Source organism: Phalaenopsis equestris, unplaced genomic scaffold (assembly GCF_001263595.1).
Source record: "Phalaenopsis equestris unplaced genomic scaffold, ASM126359v1 Scaffold000761, whole genome shotgun sequence".
Lineage (NCBI taxonomy): Eukaryota > Viridiplantae > Streptophyta > Magnoliopsida > Asparagales > Orchidaceae > Phalaenopsis > Phalaenopsis equestris.
In genome coordinates, this window is record NW_018165201.1 from 4,489,542 (window position 1) to 4,510,982 (window position 21,441).

A 21,441-nucleotide genomic window follows, 5' to 3' on the forward strand; every position below is an offset into this window, starting at 1 on the left:
TGCATGTCTGCCCTTCAATGTGATTCAATTATAATTTTTATTTAATAATAATTTTTTTAATCATGAAAAAAAAATTTAGGCGTGAAATATATGAATACATAACATTTGTGTGCCAGGTATGTAAATTTTCCCAACATATTTCCATTTTATAATTCAAATACACAGTTCAAAATGACAACACATAAAAATGCCTCTTATTATACATAGAACATAATCATAATTCTCATAAGAAAATAATAATACATAAATCAAATACCCTCCCTATTCAGCTGAAAATTCAAACAGCATAGTATGCTCATACTTCTCACCAACCTGAACCACAATATTTGGGAAATTAGGCTGATTAATTGCATTAGGAAACCCCTGGGTCTCCAAACACAACCCCCCATGTTTCTCATAAACTGCTCCTCCTTTCCCCAAAACACCATCAACATAATTAGCAGTATAAAACTGAACTCCAGGCGCATCGCTCCACAAATTCAGCACTCTCAAACCCAAAGAATCCTTAACTTTAGCCACATGCTTCAACCCATATTTCTCTTCATTATTATCAATAACATAGTTGTGATCATAACCACCTTGAACTTGATCAATTCTGTCCCCAATTTTGTTCTCCTTTGTGAAATCGAAGGGTGTGTTTTCGACCGGGGCGATCTCTCCGGTCGGGATTGAGCTATGATCGACCGGAGTTATGTGATGAGAGAAGATATGAATTGAATGGTTGAGAATGTCGCCGGAGTTGTGACCGGCTAAGTTCCAATAGGTGTGTTGGGCGAGGTTGATTGGTGTGGCTTTGTTGACAGGTGTGGCCTCCAGTTTGAGTTTGAGTGAGTTGCTGGAAGGGAGGGAGTATGTTGCGGTGACCGTAACATCGCCGGGATAGCCTGGAATGAATGAGAGTTGTGATTAAAAATTCATTACGCTCAGATAGACTTGGATCAAAGATGAATTGAGTAGAGTGTGGATTAGATCGAAATATATATGCATGCGTTTATCTATGAATTCATAAACATAAAGTATTGAAAAATTATTGAAATTGGATTCCTATTTTAAAGTTAACAAGAGATGTTTTACTCCAAAGAGATGGGGTCTAGATTGAATGGCTACCCTATAAAAAGTAGAAGGAAGGGAGAAATTTATTTGAAGTTATGGGGCATTTACATATTTACCCCCCAATATCTATCTATTTACATATCTAACGCCTAAACTTTGCTTGTTACATTACTATCATACAAATCTTTCATATCACATCAAAAATATTACTTTCTTTACTTTTTTAAAAAATTGAAATATACATTTGCATGCATAGGTAAGGCAGCATATACGTAAAAAAATGAAGTTTAGGCGTTGGATATGTAAATGCATAGGTTAAGTGGTATGACTGGTATGTATGCAAATCTTCCTTTATTTCAATCCTTCAAAGAAACAAATGCTTTTACCTTCTTCTCCATCTTTACTGTAATATTTGAAGGTTATTGCTGGTATCTCGCCATTTTTTCGTTCTATAACCTCCCAGAGCACTTTGTTAAAGCCCTTGTTCCCACCTGTTAAGTACTCAGATATAGAACATTTCAGAAAAAATCATAAGTACTCAGATATAGAACATTTCAGAAAAAATCAATAAGATTTTCAACAAAAAATTGCAGCATTATATGGCTTGATAATTGCTTCATTACAATCATCTAGGATTCAAACATATAATAAGACTTGTAGCGTACACATATATTCACACACACACACACACACACACACACACATATATATATCTATATGCTACATCTCTGATCAATCAAAATTTGTATTGCACTCATCTCAAAGCTAATCTAATGATTTTTCAGATCCATCACGATCAAATTTAGCTTAGAATATCCCGACCGATGGTTTTTCTAGGGCATTATATTAAGGGTATATTACTCACCATGAAGACTGTTTGGGCCATTGTTAATAGGCAATGAGTAGTCCACACCATCGAGAGTAAATTTCCCATCTTTGATCCGATTTGCCACACGACCAACAATGCACCCAAAATAAGGTGCATTATCATTCTGATCGAAAAAAGATTAATACAACTTCATATAATATGTTAAAATGTAGGATAAAAGCAACATATGTTAGAGAAAAAACACTACATGTTTTTATGCAAAGATGATAAAGTGGAATAGACTTTAGTTTTCAGGGATAACTTATGATGATTGCTACTATAAAAGCAAAAAACAAAAAAAATTTGGAAACTACTTTCAAGTCACGACGAAGTAGAGAATAAATATTTAGCCTATTACTAATGAATAAGCATTTTTTAATTATTTTGTAGCATAAAAAAGGTGAAATCATCATGTTTTAGGGAGACTGAACAATTGTAGGGTTTCCAATCAATGATGGTGTGTAATTACATCCACTGCCTCTCTAATCATCTGAATTCATTGTTGATTTCTCCTAACAAATTTTGGATAACAAAAAATATCCTCGCAAGAAGAAAGAGGAATGTGCTAGGATTGTGAGGTAACAAACTTCCATTCCTTTCTTGGAGCAAGGATTGGTCAATGTTAATAAACTTTTACTCTCATCTTTCTCCTCCTCCTGCTCTGCTCCGCTCCGCTCCGCTCCGCTCCGCTCCGAAACCAAGGAGGAAGGCAACTTCACATCTCGCTTTTCATGCAAAGAGCCCGTCCCATATTTACTAAATCCGCCGATTCACAGGATATAGTAAATCCAAGATTTACGGCCGAAATCCGTAAAATCTAAATTTATGAAATCCACGGCTTTAGTTTATCCAAACTGATCATATGACAAGATCTAAATACTGTCAATATTAGGATTTAGTAAATCCAACTATTTAGACAAAAATTAGCACAAATTGAATTTATTATATCTACAGTTTAGAAGTTGTCATTTTTTATGTCTTACAAGATTCAAGTCAAAATTCAATTTAAATCCATTACTAGACAAACCCTTGGCAAAAAAGCACCAGGACTCAAATCAATGCCTGCCACATGTACAGTTCGGGCCCACCCTGTATTACATTATTTAGTTTTGTACATGTGGCAGACAGTGATTGAAGTCCAATGCATCAAGACTCCAAATGCAATATTTTTTCCCCTTGGGGTTGTTTGTTAGCCTTTTGATAGGGATCTATCACTGGATTCACGAATCCAGCCAAACACTAAAATGCGTGTAGATTTATGAATTTCCATATTTAAGGACCTGAATTTTGCCTTCGATTCAACTTAAATCTGGATTTACTAAATCCAGCGAGAGGTTGGATTTAATGGATTTACGATGTATGAATTTAACTACCACAAATAAGAATTAAATCAAATAAATAAATAAAATCAAGCCAAAAGGTTTGTCAAAATCCTCCATTGATCCTTCTCATTCAACACTAACCATAGGAAAATCAAATCAGCAACCCTAAACCGCATCAAAATCCTCTTCTTCTTCTTTTTTTTTTGTTTGGCACAATCCTAAGTGAAATCAAATAACCAAAAGTAAAAAATTCCATCAAATAATCTAAAAGATCCAACCTACAACTTACCAAATAAGCATCGAGCGAATCAAACCCTAGCACCACATCCGCTACATTCCCTGAAATCCAAGTAGAAATCAAAATACGCCATTGCAATCAAATCAGATCAAGATCAAACATGCAAGAGATGCTCAAATTGGATGAACCCTAACCTTCGGAATCAGGGACGAGTAGAGAAGTAATGGTGGCGCCGACGTTGGTCAGCCTCACCGTTATCCTCCCGTTGCTGAGCTCGAAAAGCTCCGGCTTCGCCATTCGATCTTCTTTCTTCGCCGGCGAAACGCTTGCATTGCTTTCGTAATCTGCGGCGGAGAAATTTATAGAACAAAAGCGCTTGTAGCCAAAATTATCAGTCTGTTGGGTGACCTTCCCATTCTTATCGTTTAGTTACTTCTTGTTCCTTAAAATAAGTGGTGTTTACATTTATCAACTTTGATTATTATTGGATGAGGGTAATGGTGGGCTCAGCTCTTCTTCGTTCACTTCTGTTTGTTTATATTTCAAACATAAAAATTTTGTTCATGTTCGCTTCATTTGTTTAGCGAGTTGAACATGAGCTGTTCGCAAACAAATACCTATTAGCAAGCCGAACTTGAGTAGTCCAAACTCGGCTTGTTAAAAAATATTATTTTTCATGTTCGGCTTGTTTATATATCGACTCAAAAAATTTATTTGTATTTGACTCTTTTGCTTATCGAGCCGAACACGAGCTATTCATGAACAATGAGTTATTTTGACAAACCTAATCACACAACGGTAGGATGGTAAAAATAGGGTAAAGTTTAAATCTTATTATTTATATTAAAATATTCATTTAAAATAATTTAATATATTTTTATTATGTTTTTAGTTAGTAATTTTAGTTGATTATAAATCTTTATGGCGTTGCAGCCAATTAAATTATTTAAAAATAATTATATATATATAGATATAGATATATAATTGTTTCGAGCTAAAACGAGTTGAACACGAATGAATGAAATTTTGTTAGTGTTCTGTTTGTTTATATATTGAGCGCAAAAAAAATTATTCGCATTCAACTTGTTTACTTATCGAACGAATCAAACACAAATTACTTAACGGGCCGAATAAGAGCAGTTCACGAACAACGGACCTATTTGACAGCCCTAGATGAGGGCATGCTTTTGTGCATTTTGTACTATAGGCTCTTATATTCTTTAAAGTGTTATTTACGGGCGTTGGATGAAGAAGTTTAGACATTTTTACAAAAGTTTTAAACAGTAAGGGTCTGTTTTGGTAGCTGCAGCTTATCCAGCTTCTACTGATAAACAGTTTATCCTGATAATCTGCTGATTAGCAGCTGATCCAGATAAGCTGGATGACTGTTTGGTTTTTGCGTTTGGAAAATATCTTATTATGGATAAATGACTATTCTGTCTCTATTCTAGATAAACTGTTTAGCTGTTTGGTTTGTGCGTTTTGTAAACAACTTATTTGTAGATTTTTTTAGTTAAATGAACAATCTGTCACACAGAATTTGTAATTTTCTCAACAAATTAAAGTTCAAATGTTAAGACATGAAAATACAAAAGAGTTGAGTTAAAAGCGGCAATTACATTCATACCCTGCTCACAAGATTGGTTTATGAATAAAATACTACTAACACTTTGTATGTTATCATAAATTACAACCTGCCAAGCATGGATTATAAAATATTCCTTATTGTATCATCAACATTCCAGCATAGTAGTTAGAAGAACCCTAACACAAATTGCATGGGACACATATAGGTTGGTAGAATGAAAAGCATAATATCACACAAGTTGTCAGAATGAAATCTTCTTTCATGCTCTAAATTTAAAACCCAATGAAATGAGTTGAGCAAGATTCAAAGGCTTAAGAAGCTCGTTTAGAATTGTTCAAAAAAAACTACTAATCTACTAACAGTTACTCTTAAGTATTGACTTCAAATTTTCAAGATAAACGGATGCCCTTCCAAACAAAACATCCTCTTACATTTTGTTACAACTTGCATATCAATTTACAACTACTTCTAAAGCACCGCAACCTCAATCTTAACACAATTTTTACCAAACAATTATATGTTTTATAGGACACCACAACACTATAGCACAACATCACAGAGATCAACGCTAAAACCAATCCCAATAAAGGCACACAGCCATAAAATCAAACCACTCCATAAAGAAAATTAGGGCTTGAATAATTCATGATATTAGTACTCCTGCATATAAAACTATTCATCAATACATAAAAGAAAAAAAAAGGAGAATTAGAAAATGAAAACAATAGGATTTCTAAACATATAAGTAGCTGAAAAAAATCGCACCTTGGCCGGCGACAAGTGAAGATCGAAAAGCGGATGCAAGGCAGAAAGGCAGAAGAGAACGATAAGAGGAAAGATAAACCTCGACATAGCATGAGATATTAGCATGAGATATTTGCTGCTGCAAGCATTGTTGGTTGGAGGAGCGGAGCAGGATAAAAAGAGGGGAAGCGAGGTGGAGATCTTCAATAAAAATTATGGAAATTATAGCCATATATTGACAATATAAATAAAGTTAAGTGAAGAAGGGGATACCGTGGCGGTGAGAAAACCAAAAAATGGAGGACGAAAACTTGCTAGCATGCAACTACAAGTGGTACCATCGGGAGGACACCTGGAAGAAGCTATCAGACGGAGAAGGTTGTGGAGGCTGCTGGCGCCGAGGTAGACAGCGAGCTCGAAGTGGTATATGCAGAATGGAAGGGGACGAGAGAAGCGAGAGATGCTTCCATCGAGATCGAGCTTGAGATGAGGACGGGTAGGGGCCTGTGCAGTGCTAGAGGCGAGGGACTTCAGATCGAGCTTGGGAATGAGATGGAGCGACGGAGGAGACCAAGAGCATAAGGGGCACCGGAGGAATAAAACTTCAAACACCAACTGAAAATGCGGACCGCAAGCTTCATGCCACGGCTCGCGTCTTTAAGAAATTAAAAATGGGGTTTTGGACTAAGCAGATCGAATGTGCGATCCAAACAGGAGGGTGGCGTTTTCAAATGCCGCCCGCACTTATAAGCTGTCCCAAACGGGCCCTAAAACGATTGCCTTTGAAAATTTTTTAATATTTAAATGCATTAACGGCATCAAAATTAAATAATATTTCTCATTCTCATTAAAATTCATATTTCCATTATAAAATTGCCGAAAATAAAACTCAAACAATGGCAAAATAAATCTTAATATTCTTTGATTGTAATACATCCATTTTGAGGCATGGCGTGAACATTTGTGTAGATCAAATAAATTGTTGAGTGATTTATTTAGGATAATTATAAAAAGCAATAATTTAAAATAAAATGAATTTTAATGACACATGTAATTAGTAAACAATAAATTTTTTTATGAGAATCCAAGACATCTCTTAGTTTACTTAACATATAATATTAAAAGACATTTCATTTAAAAAAGATGTTTAATAATAAAAATATTGCAAATCCCATTCAAAGCTCTTAAAATGGAATGCATTTTCTGTACGGACTCCTGACGTAGCTCTACGCGCCGCGGAAGTTATTCCTGAGTTATTTTCAGGTTATTTCTGATCATTGAAAATAACTCATAAATAACCTGAAAATAACTCAGGAATAACCTCCGCGGCACGTAGAGCTACGTCAAGAGAAAAATTAGGCCTTAAAATGGGTGTTATATGGCAACCCATCTTTTAGTTTATTTAAAATATGATGAAATAATCATACGAATTTATAGTTATAGTAAAATTACAAAACAAATATTAGAGAAATTTACAAATGCAACAGATGATTTTTTTTTTAAAGCAATTGCAAGAGACTATCATACGTGCCTCCAATCACTCTCAAATCCTAATGTGCCTAACAATTACAAGCCACCCTCCGTGAGGCTCACTTTGTCAGAGATGGAATTGAACCCAAGACAGAAGGGGTCTTACACCAAAAATGTCAACCAACAGGCCGGAGTACGCGACACATGCAACAACAGATAATTCTTATTTATTTTCATATCTCACAACTAAACTTTCATATTTACATATACAACATTTTGATGCTTTAAATTTATATATGAAAATATATATTTCAATTTTTTTAGTGAAAATAATACTATTTTTAATGTATATATGTATGAATATATGTAAATGCACAAAAATTTAGCGCTACACTTCTATGTTCACAAACCATTTCTTTCAAATCCCCTGCTTCAGCTCTGCATCCCTTTTCCGTTCCAAAAAAAAAGAAAAATGGCTTCCACCACCAAACCCTCCTCCAAAGCTTCCAGAGCTCCTTCACAAACCCAATCTTCTCTCTCCTCTCACCTCGCCATGCTCGATCTCAAATCCCGCATTCTCTCTTCTCTCTCTAAGCTCTCCGATCGAGACACCCATCAGATGGCCGTCGACGATCTCGAGAACATAATCGCCTCCCTTCCCCCCGACGGTTTCCCTATGTTCCTCTCCTCCCTCCTCCACGACCCCATCCCTTCCCCCGGCGATCCTTCCGGCGCCCGCAGCTCCCCCATTGTCGCCCGCCGCGAATCCATCCGCCTCCTCTCTCTCCTCTGCGCAGCATACCCAGACTCTGCTGCGGCTCATCTCCCCAAAATCATCAGTCTCATTGTTCGCCGGCTTAAAGATCCTGCATCGGACTCTTCGCTCCGTGATGCTTGCGGTGATGCCGCCGGCTCACTGGCGTCCCTGGGGGCGATCTATCTCCGATCCAATGCTGAGGAAGCCGGTGGTGGACGGGCGGCGACGGTGCCGGTGGCTGGTTTGTTTGTGAAACCGTTATTGGAGGTGATGGGGGAACAGAGTAAGACAGTGCAGGCGGGTGCGGCAATGTGTCTTGGGAAAGTGGTGGAAGCAGGTGGAGGAGCAGGTGGAGCTGCGGCGTTTCAGAGGCTGTGCCCGAGATTATGTAAGATGATTGGAGCGCAGAGCTTTCTTGCCAAGGGATCGTTGCTGTCTGTGCTTGCGAAGTTGGCTCAGGTTCGTTTTTTCTTTATTTTTTTTAATATATTTATGGTTGTTGATGTGCTGTGCTGTGCTTATGCTGGTCTTCTAAGAATTATGGAATGTTTCGACATGTATGCTTAAAGACTAGAAATCGCGTCTTCTAATGTAGAAGAAGTGGTCTGCTGCTAACTGTTTGTTTTTTTCTTCTTCTTATTATTATATTTTATTTGGCATCATGCAAGTTGACAACTTGAGTCAGATTTAGATCTGTGGCATTTAATTTTGGATTTTTTTGCATGATAGGCGAAGATTTGAGTGTTATTTGCGGGGCTATTTGGCTGCTAGTAGGACTTAACTCGAGCACGTTTTAGTGATCATGTATATTCAGATTTAATAAATTTTGAGATAATTATAACCTGAAAATTGTTTGGCTGGAGTTAAGCTAGATCTTGATGAAATTCTATCTACAATAGGATATCTAACAGTCCCTTTGGTTTCTTTTCTTCTTTTCGTTTTTTGCCTCTGTAGTTCTTAAAATCAATAATATGTTTTCGGGAGGGGATTAATTGCCCACAGTGGACATAACTTTTACTTTTTTATATAGAGAAATTTTGAATTTTTTTTTATAGAAATCTCAACTTCCAGGGGGACAATTGCCCTCTCACCCTGGACATAACTTGGTTCCACCTTTATATATAGCATAGGTTCCAAACATTATAATCGAGAGGGTGAGCCGGAGATAATGAAAAGAGCAGTGCTATACCTTGTTTCCACTTGTATTCCCCATTGGAAGGTATTCTCTAAGATGCTAGACCACTGTAGTTCTAGGGGTGTAAGTGAGCCTAGCCGACTTGAGCTTGACTAGTTAAAGAGCCCACGAGTTGAGCTTATCGGGCCTCAAGTTTGAGGTCAAGCTCGTAAAGGAGCTGTTTGTTGGCTTGCAAGAAAGCTCGGCTAGCCAGATTCTTGTCGCCTCAATGCTTTCTCCGGTGAGCTGCTGGCATTTCTCATGCGCTCCAGCCTTCGATTACTTTGATGGCTTCTCGATGAGCTCTCAAGACGGATTCATTTGAGTTCACGAGGCCTACAAGCCTACCATTTGTATCTCGAGCTGAGCCAGCGCTTGTATTTTTACAAATAAGCCACGCTTGAGTCAGATGAGATGCCCCTAAGCTCATTTACTTGAGATTTTAAACTGTAAATAGATTCAGACAAAGCTTTCTAAATAAAAAAGTTATCAGCTTCCTAAAAATTCTCATAACCTTTGGCGTCTTGCTGAAACCATTATCAATTAGTCTTGGAAACTAAATAAAGCATTTTTTCTTTTGTTTGGGTTATTGAGATGATTTAAGTTGGTACTGAGGACAAGAAAAGCCAACTCGAGAAGCTCATATACCATTTTTAGCAGTAACGTATTACTCATTAAAAAAAAAAACTTTTTGGCATAAATTTACCTATAAATTTTAATGTCATTCAACCCCAAGATTGGTCAACTTGCTTAAATATCTCACCAGAAATCATTTTTACATTTGACGTAAAAAGTTACACAGGATGTTAAATAAAACACCATGCTACATTGTAATCTTTATATCTGAAAATTTTCTTAAAGTGAATATTGGTTTTCGCAATCATTTGTCTGAAAGTTATAAACTGTATGGCACATCTCAAGTGGAATATTGCATGTAGTGGTACAATATTGTCGTTTGAATTTTATTATTTATTATTATTATTTTTTTTTTAAGTAATGAGTTGATATTTGATCCATAACCTGGAATTATAGTTTTAAAGAGAGTGGCATCTGCTTTTTTCTTGGAATATGGTTACAGCTAATCATTATTTCATAAATATTGAAAACTTACTATATATATTCTAAATAGTGTTGGCTCCTATATATGGACAAATACAAGTAATCAGAAAGAAATAATTACACAAGAGAATATTTCATATAACAATTATATAATATCCTCACTATTGATTCTTCATTCTAGTATGATAACAATCATCATTGTTGTTGTTGCGAGATCTAGATATACTAGTTGATGTGGTATATATATAAATCAAACAGAAGAACGATCGACGAATTGAAAAATAGAACGAGAAAAATCACACCAGAAAAGAACAACACAACGGAACACAAATTTATGTGGTTCGGCAAATTGCCTACGTCCATGGAGCTGCAGATTGAGGAATTTACAAAGGAATTTACAACAGTCGATCACCTCGACTTATAAGAGGAATCTCTCACTCTTCGTTGCTCTCTCTGTTCTTCTCTCTCTGTTTCGAGATACATCGACGAGAACTCTACACCTAGATACACCACGAAGAAGAAACACGTACAAGAGAAATAAACTCAATTTCTCTTCTGCCACAAACCACCAAGAAGAAGCCTAGGGAGAACAATCTTCTTCTCCTTCCTTCTGCCGTAAGGAACTACCGCTTGCACTTCTCTCCTCTGCCCCGAGGAAACCTTCCTCTATCCCGAGGAAACCGAAGAAGAACCCAAAGCGTGACTTCTTAACCCAAGGAGAGTCATCCGAAGCTTTTATCACAAATAGGAGGGAGCGAAAAAATGCTTAACTTCACAAAAGCGGGAGTGATTATCTGTGAAGAGGTGTGACTCTCCAAAGCAAAGTAACCGCCCAAGCATAGTAGATCGGGCTCCATCGTTCCTAACAATTCTTCCACTTGGAGACCGGTACACAGACTGCAACATCTTCCTCAAACTGATATCCTCCACTGACAGTGGCGCCTTTTTCTTCAACATGTATCCTCCATCTTGAATCCTTCACATTTGCAACTCAAAGCCTCTGTCTTTACTCCATAAGACCAACTGAAGCTGTGCACAACTTTAGTTTCTCACAACTTTTGCACAACTTTAGTTTCTCAAGAGTAACACCCTTAGTTAACATATCAGCAGACTCCACATAGCTTTGCACCTCCAAGCTATTTCCTGGTCACTCTTGTCTCTTCTTACAACTCCCACTGCATGAACAACATCCTGACTCTGCTGAAAGCCTTTTTTCAACAAGTCGAGTTTTGTACCTCTTACTGACATCACACTCAGTCTTCACCTGATACACACAATTGTTGTGCAATGTCTTCTTCCCCGGTAGAAGTTATGTCAGCTCCCACTTGCTCGAACTTTCATCTTGCATCTGTGGTTCTTTAACATCTATTTGTGGAAAAATAGGAATTGGTGCCCCAGACCCACTTTTCTCTTCACTTCCATCACTGTTCTGCACTGTGGCCTCTGGTAGATTTCCTACCATATTCAAAGCCCCTGAATCTAACATCAAGTCTTCAACAGAACTATGAACTATCAACAGTAGTGCATCATGTGATTCTTCAGATACCACATTTGCGCTATCATTCTCCATATTCTTTGAATTCCTGCAGTTCTTATTTATGTGGTCAGCCTTGCGACAATTCCAACAGGTTGTCTGCTTATTAAACTTTGGTTTTGATCTCCCCATACTTGAGTTCTTGTCATGCCATCTCCATCTAAAGTCAACATTCAATACCGAACTCGAACCTGAGACATCGCCAGAATCTTTCCTGCAAACTTCCTCAGCCAAAATCAAATCACGAATATTATCGTATTTCAGTTTAGATTTACCTGCAGAACTGTTAACTATTATCCTCATGACTTCCCAACTATCTAATAAGGTTGCTATCAGATCTACAGTCGTCCTTTCATTGACGACGATGTGTGCAACGGACCTCGATAGGGTCAATCAAATAACCCCCGAACTTGTCGATCCAACAAATTTTATTCAGCCTCATCCATCTTTTCAGGTATTTTTCCCAACAATAGAAGATAAAGTTTCTTCCCATAAAGATAGTTCTCTATCTGCATTCTCCAATAACCAAAATTTGTGTCATCAAATTTCTTAATCCTTGAAAACTTTACTTCATCTGCAGTCATCATCTGCAGTAGTCATCATTCTTCCTCAGATTCGAACAAAGCTCTGATACTATTGTTGTTGTTGCGAGATCTAAATATACCAGTTGATGTAGTATATAAATACATCAAACAGGAGAACGATCGACGAATTGAAAAATAGAACGAAAAAAATCACACCAGAAAAGAACAACACAGCAGCAACACAGCATTTACGTGGTTCGGTAAATTGCCTACGTCCACGGAGTTGCAGAGAATTTTACTACTTGAGGAATTTATAGGAATTTATATCAGTCGATCATCTCGACTTACAAGAGGAATTTCTCACTCTTTATTGCTCTCTCTGTTATTCTATCTCTGTTCCGAGATACACCGAAGAAAACTCTATGCCGAGATACACCGAAGAAGACAACTTACAAGAGAAATAAACCCAATTTATCTTCTGCCACAAGCCATCAAGAAGAAGCTTAGGGAGAACAATTTTCTTCTTCCTTCTGCCGCAGGGAACTACCGCTTGCACTTTTTTTTCCTCTGCCCCGAGGAAACCTTGTTTTATCCCGAGGAAACCGAAGAAGAACTCAAAGCGTAACTTCTTAACCCAAGGAGAGCCATCCGAAGCTTTTATCATGAACAGGAAGCGGGAGTGTTTTTTTGTAAAGAGGTGTGACTCTTCAAAGCAAAGTAAACGCCCAAGCAAAGTGGATCAGGCTCCACCGTTTATAACAATCATGTGGAAAATTGTTCATTTAGCAAGACCACTTGCATATATTTGCATTTTGAACTTTTGAAACCATTTTGGAGATCTTAAAAGAAAATTAATGATATAAAATAGCATTTGTAAGTAGCGACGTGCCAACAAAACATTAGGTTTTAATCTTTACATAGTGTTGTATTTAATTTCTAAGCTGAATGTGCTAATCTGACCAGCATTTCAAACAGTCTGGCTTGCTGTTTACTCGATCAAAATGATCTCTGATAATAAAGTCATGTATACTCAGCTATTGATTGACATACATAAAAGCAATCTTACGGCCTAAAGCATTTGTGTTGTGTCTAATCTTCGTTTCTAATAAATATCTCAGAAGAAGCTTTGTTTTGGATTTACTGTAAATAATAATCTTAAAATTCTCGCAGATCGGAGCAGTCAGTTCCCAGAGTATGCCTACTGTGCTGCAAAGTGCACGCGAATGTCTCGAAAATACCGATTGGGCTACTCGTAAAGCCGCTGCTGATACATTACGTGTCTTGGCCCAAGCAAGCCATATAATTGCTGATTGGGCATCCCAAACTATTGCTTCTTTGGAAGCTTGCCGTTTTGACAAGGTGTGTAATCCCGTTTCATACCACCTAGTTCTTATGTATTTACATATATAACTTCTAAGTTTTAAATTTTACATTTATATCACCCAAATCATTCATATCACATAAAAAATACCACTATTTTAAAGTGAAATACACATTTTCATGCATAGGTAAGGTGGCATGTATAAAAAAGTTGAAGTTTAGGCATTAGATATGTAAATACATGGGAATTGAGTGGTATGCATGCACATCTATCTTCTTATTTTAGAAAAAGATTGATGACCTTTCATTCCTTAATGAGCCTTTCGTTTCAAGATTTGCTAACTCTGTTTTTCTTAAATCATTCTGGTTACAAGTTTGCTCAATCATCTCATGCTGCTTTTAAACCAGGTTAAGCCCGTGAGAGAGAGTGTAATGGAGGCTTTACAATTATGGAAAATGATTTTAGAGAAGGGGGAGGATGGCACAGCTGAGAGCTTGAAAGGTACAATATTAACCGGTTCAATTTTTATTTACTATAGAGTAGAGATTTGCTTCTATTTCTTTCAAGTTAATATCTGTACTTTCGTTCCACTGGTGTTACAGTTGGTGAATCTGGAGATTTGGAATTGAAGTTGGACAGTAAAGATTTGACTCTCAATAGTGAGAGATCAGAATCTGTGAAGGATTCATCTTCTGATTCTTCACGGAAAGGCCCTACCCTACCAGAGAATACAGCAGATTTACTAAAGATAAAGGCACCATCTTTGAAAGACAAAGAGTTAAACCCAGAGTTCTTCCAAAAACTCGAATCAAGAATTTCAGATGATGTACCTGTTGAAGTTGTGGTACCTCGTAAATACCCTCAGATTTCACATTCTAAAGACGAAGAAGAAAAAGGAGCAGCTGATGGTGATCCCAAGGGTGCATTCGTTCATGTTGTTGATGCTGGATGTGAATTTAATCAAAATTTTGATCAATATCATCGTTATAATACTAGTGAAAGAAGATTAGGTCCACATGGCAGACAACAAATATCCGATTTCGTTGCTCGAGATAAGCGGGCCGAGCAATTGAGGCCTAGGGACTCTTCTGCAGGCCGTTCCAGTATCTCTCGAGTTGATGTTCTAGTTGAAAGCTCTTTATTGAATAATAAAGTAAATTGGTTGGGCATTCAGAAGCAGTTATCACACTTAGAGAGACAACAAGTACTTCTTATGAAAATGTTGCAGGTTTGTGTTTTATTTTATTTTATTTTATTACTTTTATTATTTTTTATTATTAAAGGTTTAGTTTATTTCTTTCAGATTTGCATGCTGGCTAGTTTTTTCTGGATGTTGGAGGATCAAAATTTTCTTTCAGTCGTCGTATAATGATGGGTTATAACTTTGGAGTTTTTATCTAACTAGTTTGTTGCAGGAATACTTCGTGGGATTAATAAAATAAAGAGATTATTAAGAGGACAGAAAGGCTAACTTTATAAAACTCTATTAGAGTTCAGTTTTGGGCAATAATTGGTCTTTGATAGTTAATTGAAAGGGTTGCCTCCATGAAGAGTTGTGGAGTACGGGGCAAACCTACTGCACCTAAAATCCTTCAAAGTAGAAACAAGGGCTTTGCACATGGGCATGCTATCAGGGTTGTCTTCAACTTTTTGCGGTCTTAACTATGTGTTTATTATGTTGGAAAAGTTTTAGAAGATGATAGTACTCATGGCGTCAAAGTAGAAACTACACATCTTCTTTTTAAGGATATTTTGGCGTGTTTTGTTATTTTTAGTTCAAACATCTCAAATAGAAAATTGCATCCTTAGTAGTTTTTGAAAATTATCGTGGATTGTGATGGATACTAGATTGAAGAGGAGATTAAACTTTCATCCACAAACGGACAACCAAATGTGGGTGGTAAATAGAGCTGTATATATGGTGAGAGGATTCAACTCATGAATTTTGAAGGCTTGTGTTGAAATTTTGCAATTTATTTAGTATGCATTAAGTGGGTAACATGCAATCCAATAAGTTGCACTTCATTTGAGACCTGCCTAAGGTTATCCGCCTCAAAGACCATTTAGAGTAGAATTATTGGCAAAATCAATAAGAAGCCTCAAGAATTGACATGAAGGCCATGGGTGAACGCAAATAGGGGTTAAAAAAACTCACTCTTTGCCAGATCATAGTTGTGCTGTAAGTGTTGGTGCAATCAACACTGAGTATAGAAAATTTTGGAGTCTCCATTTCAGAGATTTACTAGGATAAGGCCAGAAGATCGAGCCAAGTTAGTATGGTCCCTTCAAGATTCTGAAGATGAGATGGGACAATAAATATGAATTAGCTATGGCCGCCTACATGGTGATCTACTCAGTGGTGAATGTGCAAAATGTGAAGCAATTTGAGACTCTAGGTTGGTGAGGTCAAAGAAGTCCTTTCTATCCATGATCTAACACTAGGTCCGGAGAATCAGTTGATAGAATATTAACTTTTGTAGAGAGAACCACAATGAACTGCCAAAGAGCCATTGTGCTTTATTGATTCGTAAAGAGAAGCAATTAGCCAAATTTAAGTTGTTCCCTCTCTTACAACTTGATTCTTAAGGGTGGATACCTTTGGAAGAGACGGGGCATATGAGCAAGAGATTAATGACTTTGAGAAGGCAAAATGGAGGTCAACTTAAGAAGATTGGTTCATTGTAGGGGCAAATCTACTGTAGCTGAAAAGAATTGGTGAGATTGAGAGGAACTCAGAAAAGGTCTTAAAAAGATACCTGCGAGCGAAGAGTTGACCGACTCTGTAGCGAAATAAATTATCATATAGTTATAATGCCAATGTGACTCAAGTGGTTCACTAATTGCCACTAAAATCCATGCTACCTTCCCATATTTTTTATTTATGATTTCATGTAGCCATTTTGACAAAATAGTTAGCATCATATTCTACATTTAATGTTTTCTTCTTTTCGATTATAATTGGCATTCCCTATCTTTATAAATGAATGTCTTAGAGAATTTGGGAAGGAAAGTCAGAATATCCAATATCGGAGCTGTAGCTGAGAGATTTTAGAGTTCAGGCTTAGAGAGGAGAGCTCCTGTTCTAGAGATACTCGTGGAACCAAAGAGCTAGAGAGAGGAAATTTGAGAAAGTGTTGTCTAACTTTTTTTGTTGTTGCCCAATTCCAACATTAATGAATTTTTTTTTATTTTTGGCTCCATAAATTAGAGTAAAATAATAACAATTGACTCGACCTGTTTTGGCGTCTTGCCATTGGAAATGAATAATGATTGCCAATTTATTCCTTATTATTCTAACTCATATATGCTACGGTTCAAATGCTTGGTTAATTTTATGCATGGAAATCATACTTTATCTTCATTTTGGACCCTAAATTTGTGAGACAAGGCTATTTATGAATATGTTGGTGGTGGAAATAATAAAGAATCATGTTTAGCTTTGATAAGCTGAATTCCTCATGAGCTTTACTACTAGAAAGGAACACATTAATTCTATCTATGATTTATGCTGCTATTTTACATAACTAACCTTGTTTGACTAATTTGAACCTTTATTTACTTTTATGAACGCTATTGATATTCATGTCCTCTAAATCATTGCAGGACTTCATGCAAGGCTCCCATGATAGCTTAATAACCCTGGAGGACAGAGTGCATGGGCTTGAGCGAGTTGTTGAAGAAATGGCGCGAGATTTGTCAATTTCATCTGGAAGGAGAGGAGGAAATATGATTATCGGCTTCGAGGGATCACCCGGAAGATCCAGTACTTCAAAGTTTGTCCGGCCAGAAAGGTATGCATCAACTGATGGCATGGCTTCTGTGTCAAGGGGAAGAGAATCAAGGAGGCCTGATTCTGTGATATGGAATTCATACACGCACACGGCTCCAAGAAATGGAGTATTAAGCAGTAGGAGAGGTCTTATGGCCTCTGGTGGCGATCAAGTCAGTAGCAGGAGGGTTTGGGACAAAGTTGAAGGACAACTTAGGCTTGGCGAAGGTCCTTCTGCAAGGAGCGTTTGGCAAGCCTCGAAGGACGAGGCTACCCTGGAAGCCATCCGAGTCGCTGGAGAAGATAATGCAACCTCTCGAGCCGGAACGCAACGGCCTACTCCCAGAGTGGCTATGGAAGATGGTAATTCCGTCCAGGAGGGGGACACATGGACTCGTGCAGTAGATTTGATTGATATTGGTGATGTAGATTCAGCATATGCCGAGGTGCTGTCCACAGGTGATGTTGTGCTCCTTGTGAAGCTGATGGAGAGATCTGGGCCTGTTATCAGTGAGCTCTCACATGAAGTAGCTTATGAAATACTGCATGCAGTGGGAGAGTTGCTGCTGGAACAAACCTTGTTTGATATAACATTTGCTTGGATTGAGAAGGTATACTGAAGTCCTTGAGACTCACTCATTAAGTTCAATGTTTTTTGCCTGAACTTATCATATTTGTGCCGTCCACTTGGGGTCTATTTGGGGCAGTTTCTTGCCTGTTTACATTTCAGACTGTCATCACAGTTATATCTAGGGAACTGTTTTCTAGAAATTTTTATAATGAAAATATATTTTTTACAACTGAATTTACAAAAAAATTGATAACTATAAGAAAGTTGTTGCCTGACTTTTCGGAAAAAAAAAATTTATTACTGCCACAAAAGCTTTGTAAGAAGTTAATTCCCCCATAACAGGTTCACAATCACATTTACAAAATGCTGAAGCCACCCTCCAATGAACCCTTAACCAAGTAGTTGAGTGGTTTGTCTCCAGTTATGTGATTTTGTGTTCAAGGCCTAATATTTTTGGGTGTGTGAGTTTTTTTATTTTTTTTTAAATTTACATATAATCCTATGGCTGATGTAACTTGTATTTTCCAGTTGATGAATCTGGTAGTGGAAAATGGAGGAGATTTTCTTAGCATTCCTGTGGGGGTTAAGAAACAAATTTTGAAGAACCTTCATGGAGTATCTACAATGGAGCTGGAGGAGGATGGTTATAGGGCTTCAGCAAAACATTTGTTAGTGCAGCTAGCTTCAGCTTGGGGTATCAACATTCAGCATTTTATGAAATAGTAAGTTATTTTATTTTATTATTTGTTTTTTTATGGGGGAGATTTACATATGTACCCCTCAATTCTTATGTATTTACGTATCTAATGCCTAAACTTCAATTTTACCATACATATCACCTTATCTAAGCTTGAAAAGATGTATTTTACTCTTTTTTTTTTTTTAGTTAAAATGATGGTATTTTTTATGTGATATTTTTTAAGTTAAAATGATGGTATATTTCGCGACATCATACATGATATTACATGTCATATGACATTATACCTTGTAACAGGTCAGCTCAGAAGCTGCAAAGGCACCGAAAATGACCACACCGGTGTATAGTGTCCATTTTTACATTTTTTTTTTCTTAATTACTAATGGTGAATTAAGGTTTCCTTTGTTTTTTGTGTGTATATGTGCATATTACATTGGGTTTGGGCAGAATCATTTGTTAAAAGCACAACTTAGTGCATGACTCTGATATTTTATGTGATGTCAACGATTTGAGTGGCATGCGTGTGAATATGAATATTTAGGCATCGTTTATGTAAATATAGAGGAATTGTGGGGTATGTATGTAAATGCCCCAATTTTTAATTGTTGAATGTTTATTTAACATAGAAGTTCCATTTCCTTTGATTATTTAAGCTTAAGTTTTAAGTTAATGCAGTGCTACTTTTCATTTAGAAATAATTTAATTGACCCATTTAGTCTCTCCAAACATCTTAATTAGACTAATTAAAACACGGTTTAGTGCCGCATGTTAAGCTTAATTACAACTTTTGGTTAAACTAAACTTGAAAGATTAATTCCTTCTGTGCCACTTTCAATGAATCCAAATATAATATTATGTTTATAATTTAAATTTTTGCAATGAAAGTGCTAACATTCCGAGATTTTCTTGCAATTTTCAATGTATATTTTTCACTAATCCAAGATAAAATTAAATTAGCAATATCTTATGCCTTGGCAAATGTTCTTTTAGCTCTTAATCAAAAAATTATTTAGGGTCTATTTGGGACAGTTGTAGCTTATTGAATAATGTGATGATAAGCTGATTAAAAATAATCTGCTGATAAGTTAGGTGTGGTGGCTATTATAAATTTTTATTTTTTTTGAAAAGCCAGACAACTATCAGAAAACTACCACCGCGCCTAGATAAGTGGTGTGAAAACGCTGCTTTCAGCTTTTTCAAAACGCATAAGCTGTCAAAATGCAGTTTACCCAAACAGGTCAGATGTGTTTTCAAAACGTCACAGCACCAAATAAGCTGCCCTAAACAGACTTTTAATCTCAATGCATATATTTAATGCATCAAGAGGCAATAATAACTTATTCAATCTTAAGATAGTGCAAAGGAGTACTCAATTTCTTAATTTTATTTTACCATAATTACATGAGCCATTGGATCATGGTCAAACCATTGACTTTGATGTCACTTATTGAGAAGTACAAACTAAAACAAGAAAGTTGGGTCATATACATTACTGATTAAATAATTTCAATATAAAATAATTAAATTTATGATGGGCTAATCATTTATTATTTAAGCCTCATTGCCTTCACATGACCTTGACAATAATTATGATTTTTATATTACTTATAACTTGTTTTATTTCTCTTTTCAACCCACCCATGTGACATGCGAAAGACCCAAGGCATAATTATATGCTTTATGTCTTCATATATAAGTATGTATGTATGTATATAGATGTATACTCACATGCGCACTAATGTGCCTGCATGCATGTATTGCTTGAACTACTATTTGATCTGTGGGATATGATTTCGAGCTAGTTGTCGGCTAAGTATAGGGCCGAAAAGCAGTATTTAAGTCTTGGGCTGCCCACCACCCACAAGAGCTCTTTTGGGAGGTGACAAGTGGTATCAAAGCAGATTACTGCCTGTCAGATGTGTGGACTCTCTATGGTCCAGTGGGACCATCGGTGGAGCCGATCCGTGACGAGGGTGTCACATGATTAGGTGGAGGAGAATGTCACGGACAAATAGTCCCACATCGGCTAAGTATAGGGCCGAAAAGCAGTATTTAAGTCTTGGGCTGCCCACCACCCACAAGAGCTCTTTTGGGAGGTGAAATAGTGCTGAGTCGAGATTTCAATCTGATATCGAGTCAAGAGTAAACTCGTTCATGATCGACTTATTAAAGCCTCTTGCTAAATCTCATTAAAATACGAATTGTAGTAAACCAATCGTATTATTTCATCATCATTTTTGTGAGAAAACATCTATATAAGACTTCTCATAAATGTACACTTAGAAAGAGCTGCATATTTAACTGATACAATTATTGAATGCGATATATTTTAAAAAATTAATAAAAATTGCATAATGAATGAAGAAAATTACATGCAACTTCAAATAGAAAATTTCAGTATGAAAAAGAAACAATTGACATTTCGGATATATCCAAAATGGAAAGATTTGTAACTTGACCCTACAAAAAGTTAATTGACATGATCTAACTTGATATATAAATATATATATATATATATATAGATAAGTGAAATATATATATATATATATATATATATTAAATGCTGGTACCCACTTCATTGCCCTCATGATGATCTAGCTACCACTACCACTTGTGCTCCACCCACTTTTTTTGGCTTTATTTTATAAATTATAATTTATATTCTCCAACTCCCACTCCCCCATTTAACATTTACTAACCTAAACAACTCATTAAATTTAAAAAATTTGAAAATACAGAGGATGGTTATAGG

General features: G+C 36.5%; 2 protein-coding genes across 2 annotated transcripts; one reads left to right on the top strand and one right to left on the bottom strand.

Moving 5' to 3' along the window:
- Nucleotides 1-117: 117 nt before the first annotated feature.
- On the bottom strand, nucleotides 118-3,852 carry LOC110031033 (aldose 1-epimerase-like). The gene is made up of 5 exons (XM_020734065.1): nucleotides 3,676-3,852; nucleotides 3,533-3,582; nucleotides 1,919-2,045; nucleotides 1,440-1,544; nucleotides 118-884 (listed from the first exon to the last, which is right to left on the bottom strand). Exons 1-5 carry the CDS (start codon nucleotides 3,776-3,778, stop codon nucleotides 262-264), a joined length of 1,008 nt encoding a protein of 335 aa, XP_020589724.1. The 5' UTR covers nucleotides 3,779-3,852; the 3' UTR covers nucleotides 118-261.
- A 3,828-nt stretch (nucleotides 3,853-7,680) lies between these two features.
- LOC110030906 (TORTIFOLIA1-like protein 1) lies at nucleotides 7,681-19,226 on the top strand. Its single transcript, XM_020733886.1, has 7 exons — nucleotides 7,681-8,499; nucleotides 13,502-13,690; nucleotides 14,060-14,153; nucleotides 14,255-14,880; nucleotides 17,256-18,032; nucleotides 18,521-18,714; nucleotides 18,987-19,226. Coding segments are annotated over exons 1-7 (2,625 nt in total). The 5' UTR covers nucleotides 7,681-7,755; the 3' UTR covers nucleotides 18,988-19,226.
- The last annotated feature ends 2,215 nt before the right edge of the window (nucleotides 19,227-21,441 follow it).